The 7,500-nt window shown below is 37.3% G+C and overlaps 1 protein-coding gene across 1 annotated transcript in view; it reads left to right on the top strand.

The window, feature by feature from the left end:
* The window catches only part of LOC131960682 (leucine-rich repeat-containing G-protein coupled receptor 5A-like), a 49,905-nt gene that overhangs the window by 30,234 nt on the left and 12,171 nt on the right, over positions 1 to 7,500 (top strand). The window contains exons 7-10 of the mRNA XM_059325947.1: positions 3,155 to 3,223; positions 4,309 to 4,380; positions 5,290 to 5,361; positions 5,516 to 5,584. Coding sequence (XP_059181930.1) covers positions 3,155 to 3,223; positions 4,309 to 4,380; positions 5,290 to 5,361; positions 5,516 to 5,584 — 282 coding nt within the window. The remainder of the gene's footprint in view (positions 1 to 3,154; positions 3,224 to 4,308; positions 4,381 to 5,289; positions 5,362 to 5,515; positions 5,585 to 7,500) is intronic.

Genomic DNA, 7,500 nt, shown 5'->3' with positions numbered 1-7,500 from the left:
ATCTGGCACACTCAGTCCAGATGAGAATATTCCCAGTATAGAGTTAGTATTAGCAGTCAAAAGTAAAAATATTCCCATTTTAGGGCTGGTTTTTCCCAATCTAAAGCTGATATTGACAGGCTATTGGTGACCATTCCCAAAATCAATGTGACATTCAAAGTTCAGAATGTAAATTTCCAGTATAGAGCTGGTATTCCCTGTTTTGAGCTGATATAACCTGGTCTAGAGCTGGCCATTCCCTGTATAGATCTGGCACACTCACTCTAGATGAGAAAATTCCCAGTATAGAGTTAGTATTAGCAGTCTAGAGCTCAAATGTTTCCAGTTTAGAATTGGTTTTCCCAATCTAGAGCTGATATTGTCAAGCTAGAGATAACCATTACCTGTATAGATCTGGCACATTCAGTCTAGATGAGAAAATTCCCAGTAGTATTAGCAGTCAAAAGTAAAAATATTCCCAGTTTGGAGTTGGGTTTCCCGTTCCAGCATGGGCAATCCCATTTTAGAGTTGGTTTTCCCAATCTAAAGCTGATATTGACAGGCTATTGGTGACCATTCAAGACCATGCAAGATGTGACCATTCCCAGTACACATTTGGTACTTCCCATCTACAGATGATATTCCCAGTATGTGGTTGATATTGGCTGACAATTTAATTCCAGAAATATTTATGCATTTCTAGCATGGATCTGGTATTCCGTCTAGCATCTTAAAAAAGTGGGTATTCATTCTAGGTCAGATTAAATTCTGTTTAGAGCTGGCATTCCCAATCTAAAGCTTTCACTACCAGTATAGAGTCAGTATTAGCAGCTTTGGGCTTTGACAATCCCATTTCAGAATTGATTTTCCCATCTAGAGCTGATATTCCCATTCTATAGTTGGTATTCCCAATCAGTTCCCAGAGCTGACAGTTTTACTTTAGAGCTGACCTTCTAATATGGATTTGGTATTCTTTCTAATATTCTAATTCCCCACTGAATGGGTATTCCCAACCCATAGCTTTTACTTCCAGTATAGAGTTAGTATCAGCAGTCTACAGCTAAACAGTTTCATGTTTAGGTTTGGTTTTCCCAACAATGTCTGTTGTAGACATTCTCCCAACTGTTCCTGCAGGCTCCTGATGTTTCTCGGCGCACTAACATAACCTATTGAACCCAATCAGCGAGCACAATTTACAACATGACATTGCGTAATTAAGATTTCCCAAAAACCTTCTGGATCTCCCATGAGCCCTTAAACTGACTGAATCAAAAAGCTATTATCCAGCTCTCATCCAATCACGGCGCTCCGAACTCCGTCAATAAGAGTTTGGCAGAAAGCGGAGCAGCTATTGTTGTTACAAATCATCCTCTGGACGCACACACACAGACTCACACACTCACCACCAGACTGAAGCAATTTCAATTTAATGGTATTTTCACAATGTGGCAGCTTCATTCCACACTGTGTGTCCATGTGTGTGTGTGTGTGTGTGTGTGTGTGTGTGTTAGCCACCTGCGTCCCAGAGATGGATGGGAGGACCTGATTGGAGCCATGTGTCGTCTCGGAGAATGCTCTAGTCTCTGCTGGCGATGAAAGAAAAGTTAAATGTTTCTTTAATAAACTTAAAAGACGGAAAAAAGATTAAGCTAAACATGAAGCTCGAAACACAAACATTTACATGAAACACTTTCCATAACTGAAGCTGACATTCCCACAGCATTGTAGAGATGAGATATTCCCATCATATTCCCAGTATATAGCTGTATTACAAGTCTGGAGCAGATCATTCCCAGTTTAGCTCTGGTATTCCCAGTCTAGATGTGACAATTCCCAGGGTCAGGGATTCTATCTAGAGCTGACATTCCAAGTTTTTAGTTGACATTTCCGGTCAAGGGATGAAAGTTTCCATTCAGAGTTAACCAGCCTGTATTATAATTCCTAGTAGATCAGGTATTCCCATTCTAGGACAGACAGGATCCTGTATAGAGTTGCTATTCCAAATCTATAACTTCCACTCCCAGTATAGATGTAGTATTAACAATCTATACAGGGAATGGTCAGCTCTAGACTGGGAAAACCAACTCTAAACTGGGAATGTTTCACGTCTAGACTGCTAATACTCACTATATACTGGGAGTGAAACCTTCAGACTGGGAATATCAGCTCTATAATAAATTTTGTCTGTGCTTGAATGGGAATACCCACTCTACGGGGAATTAAAATACTAGAGAGAATACCATATACTGGAAATATCTCTTCTAATACCAACTAAATAATGGGAACTGATTCTGGCTCTAGATTAGTAACAATTTCCTCAAACTTTAATATCGGATTTCAATCAGGGATGGCAGTTTTTAGAGCTACACTGGCATCTGGTATTGTGAAAAATTCCCAGTATAGAGTTAATATTAGCAGTACAGAGCTGTAGAGTTCCCAGTTTAGAGTTATAGACTATGCATTAACAGTCTAGAGCTAAAACATTCCCAGTTTAGAGTTGCCTTCCCAGTCTAGAGTGGACCATTCCCAGTACATATCTGATGCTTACCATCTAACGCTGACATTCCCACAGCATTGTAGAGATGGCCTTTTCATTGCAATAGAGAGCTGTATTCCCAGTCTAGAGCTGTATAGCTCTTGTATTCCGGATTTCATATTATGAGTTATAGTTATACAATATAGAGTTAGTATTAGCTAAAAATTAGAAAAGTTAGAGTTGGTTTTCCCAGCCTAGTGCTCACATTTCCAGTCAAGAGCTGATGGTTCCCAGTACCTGTTTGGTTCTTACCATCTACAGCTGACACTCCCAGTATATAGCTGGTATTCCCAGTCTAGAGCAGACCATTTCCAGTATGGATCTGGTCTTCTGTCGAGCCAATGGCCAGAGCTCAACATTCCCAGTATTGGCTGCATTTCCAAAGTTAAAGTGGACACCCAGATTTGAAGCTAATACTAGTAAAGGTGACATTCCATGTTCGACCTAATATTCCAACTTGAGGTTGGCATTCCCAATTTAGATGTGACTAAATATCTGATGGAGCGGTGCTAATCCGGGTGTGGATCAGGTATTCCCGGTGTGTGAGTGTATGTGTGCTGACTGATCATGTTGTGTCTCCTGCTTGGGTTGGTTCCCACGATGCTCCCTGTCCTTAGACCTTCTCTCTCTCTCCATCAGGGATCTGAACTACAACAGTCTGGTCGAGTTTCCGACGGCCATCCGCTCACTCAGCCACCTGAAGGAACTGTGAGTCTACAACGTTTTTATGTGTTTAAGCATTCACATTACTAACCCTTTGGAGTTTGGGGCTATTTTGTCAGTTTTTGACTCCTTTTCATTCTGCCTGTATAAACCAGTTAAACATCTTTACTATGACGTGTTGCTATCATTGTTTTCAGCACAACCTCACCTATATGACCTGTTTATTATTTTCATTATGACTTACTGGATCAACATTTTCAACACAAAAAAACACAATTTTTTTAAATAAAAAACACATAAAACATGAAAAACAAACCAAAAACAAACCAAAAACACACACACAAAATTACAAAAAACACATACAAACACACTCAAAACACACCAAAAACATAATAAAATTACAAAAAAACACACAAAAACACATAAAACATGAAAAACAAACCAAAAACACACACAAAAACACGCACAAAATTACAAAAAACACATACAAACACTCAAAACACACCAAAAACATAATAAAATTACAAAAAACATACAAAAATTACAAAAAAACAGTAAACACAAAAGATTGCATTAGAAATGCTAAATGCACAAAGCTAAATTAGAAAAATCTCTGCAAAAAAAAAGTAAAATCATGTTATTACTCAAATTACTCAAAAAGACACAACAAAAGACACAAAATGACCAAACAAGACACAAAAAAACCACAAAATGACCAAAATTGTTACGCTTAACACACAAGATACAAATAAAATACAGTCACAATACAAGAAAAACAGAGTTTCTTCTTTGTTTCTTTTTGGTTCTAAATGTTGATCCAGTAAGTCAGAATAAAAAATCTATTATTATTATCAGGTCATATAGGTGAAAAATATACCAACATGGTATTTAAACATGTTTTAAGTGGTAAATACAGGCAGGATGGAAGGAGTCAGACATAAATAGACCACTCCAGAGATTTAATGAGGAAATGTTTTGAATCTTCTATTCCATAACTATTTAAAGCAACAAAACAAAATAGTATGTAGATCCCAGAGACTGAAGCAGAGCCAATCAGGTTTCAGGTTCGGATCAAGTCGTGACTGAAGTAAAAAGGAAAACTAATTTCTGTTTCTGTTTTTCTTCTTCAGTGGTTTCCATAGTAACAACATCCAGTCCATCCCGGAGCAGGCCTTCACTGGGAACCCCTCCCTGATCACCATGTAGGTACCTCCACCCAAACACCCCTACTGGCTCTGGGAGCAGCTGAGAGCTGCTGGGGGGGTTCTGCTCTGTTTTGTCTGTTTTTGACTTTCCATTCTGCCTGTTTATAACAGTTTAAACATGTTTACCATTGTTTGTTTTACAATAAAACTTTACATTTAATTATATATATATATATGTATATATATATATATATATACATACATATAAATTCAGATGTCATGTGATCTGATCACGCCAGCCTGATCGCTGACTCCAGAGGGTCGATCCACTGACAAATGTGACTAGAACCCAAAAAAAAATGTCCTCAGTCAGTTGTTGTTCAGTCTGCAGCCACATGAAGACACAAAATTACTAAAAAAGACACAAAAAAAGACACAAAATGACCAAAAAAGACACACAGAAGACACAAAATGACCAAAAAAGACACACAGAAGACACAAAATGACAAAAAAAGACACAACAAAAGACACAAAATGACCAAAAAAGACACAAAATGACTAAAAAAAGACACAAAATAACTCAAAAAGACACAACAAAAGACACAAAATGACCAAAAAAGACACAAAATAACTCCAAAAGACACAACAAAAGACACAAAATGACCAAAAAAGACACAAAATAACTCAAAAAGACACAAAATGACCAAAAAAGACACAAAATAACTCAAAAAGACACAAAATGACCAAAAAAGACACACAGAAGACACAAAATGACTAAAAAAGACACAAAATGACTAAAAAAAGACACAAAATAACTCAAAAAGACACAACAAAAGACACAAAATGACCAAAAAATACAAAAAAAATACATAAAATGACCAAAATTGTTACGCTAAACACACAAGACACAAATAAAATACAGTCACACTACAAGACAAAGTGATGAAGCTGTTTGTCCTCTTTCAGATTCTTCTACGACAACCCGATCCAGTCTGTGGGACGATCCGCCTTCCAGAACCTGCCGGAGCTCCGAACTCTGTGAGAAAACTCTGAGATTCACTCAGTATGAACCAACCTGTGCTCATTCTGCTCATTCTGTGATTACTGCTGCCAATAAGAACACAAACTGAACTAACAGGACGTCCATTCTTTGTGTTTTCTCCAAATAAATCTGTTTCTGTCTGTTCCTCAGCTCTCTGAACGGAGCGGCAGATCTCACCGAGTTCCCAGATCTGACAGGAACCACCAGCCTGGAGAGCCTGTAGGACACACACACACACACACACACACACACACACACACACACACACACACACACACACACACACACACACACATTCTTGTACTTCTGTCTTTGTGAGGACCCTCATTGTAACAGTTAATTCCCTAGCAAGGTTATAATAGTTTTGGATTTTTTTTCATTAGTTTTAGTTTTATTCTTGTTGTGATTTTTTGTTGTTTTAGTTTAGTTTTTTTTAGTTTTAGTGTTTTGTAATGGGGTATTTGTTGGGTGGGAGATTAAAAGAGGTCACAGTAAATGTTTCCTTTATTTCCTTTGTCTGATCCATCTTCATTATGTATGAAAAAAGTTGACAAAGATGAAAACGAAGGACATTTTCACTATAATTTTAGTTAGTTTTGTCACCACACAATACAATTTCAGTTAATTATCATTATCATGTGACCTTTAACCCTTTATCAGGCAAAGAACTATATTTGGTAACTTCAGGTAATATTTCGAGAAAAAAAGTTGCAAATTTACTAGATTAAAAGTCGCAGATTTAAGAGATTTAAAGTGGGAAATCTGCACGAAAAAAGTCACAGATTTACAAGAAAAAAAGTGGGAAAAAAGCAACTTTTTTCTCCCAGATTCACCACTTTAAATCTCATAAATCTACGAATTTTTTTCTCGTTGATTTGTCACTTTAATCTCGTAAACTTTTTTCTCAAAATATTATTTTCGTATGTTTTTTTTACACATTCTGGCTGTATGTAATATCCTCCAATATTCTCTAGGGTTGAAATGTGGAATTTGCAAGTATTTCAATGGGTGCCCTATTAAGGGTTAAAGTGGTGAATCTGGGAGAAAAAAGTTGCTTTTTTCCCACTTTTTTCTTGTAAATCTGCAAATTTTTTCAAGCAGATTTCCCACTTTAAATCTCTTAAATCTGCAACTTTTTTTCTAGTAAATTTGCAACTTTTTCTCGAAATATTACCTGAAGTTACCAAATACAGTTCTTTGCCTGATAAAGGGTTAACCCTTAAAACAAAGTCTGAAATCTCAAAAAAGCCTTTAAAGAAGTGAGGACCGGCCAAAATGTCCTCACTTTGCAAAAATGTCCTCAAAACGTTGGTTAAAAACGTGTCCTGGTCCTCACTATGTAGGAAGAACAAGAACACACACACACACACTCAGAGGAATGCTTGGTGTGTGAGCGTGTTTGCTGTTGTAGAGTGTGTTTGGAGAGCTGCTGTTATTAATACGCTGCTGCAGTTATTATTCTGTTTGACTGATGGAAACTTTCTCCTTGTTGTGTTCAGAGTCTCACGTCATAATAAACTGCTCCAGCGTTTATTTTCTCTGTTTCTGGTGTTAAACTCTGGCGGTGTGTGTGTTTAACAGTAACCTCAGTGTGAACCAGCAGGAACCTCAACATCCTGCCACTCTAACAACATCGTTACACTTTATATTCATCATTGTTTCATATAGTAGAATCAGGATCCTCCACGTCACCTGAATACTCCTTAAATGCACCTGAACGCACCATTTGATAGACATAAATGCTCCATAATGCATATTAAAATTCTCCTGAACACATTATAATGCAGCTGGAATGCACCTGAACTCACCAATGTACAATGTAATTTACTTTTGATGCACTTGAACACACCATAGTGCTTTTTAAATGCAACTCAACTCACCAGATGTCACCTGAACTCATCACTGTATATTTTTTAGGATTCCCAAACACACCATACTGCAATTTACTATGTATTAATTGCACTTAAACACACCATTGTTCGACAAAGCACATTATAATATATATTTAAAGCTCTTGAACACACCACAATGTTTCTGAGATGCTCTTAAATGCACCACAACTTACCCAGTCACATCTGCATACATTTGGAGTATTCCTGAACTCAACAAAGTGCCATCTAATGCAACTTAAATGC

Source organism: Centropristis striata, chromosome 22 (genome assembly GCF_030273125.1).
Source record: "Centropristis striata isolate RG_2023a ecotype Rhode Island chromosome 22, C.striata_1.0, whole genome shotgun sequence".
Lineage (NCBI taxonomy): Eukaryota > Metazoa > Chordata > Actinopteri > Perciformes > Serranidae > Centropristis > Centropristis striata.
The sequence above is the reverse complement of the archived record's forward strand: the minus strand, read 5'-3'. Positions and strand labels throughout refer to the sequence as shown.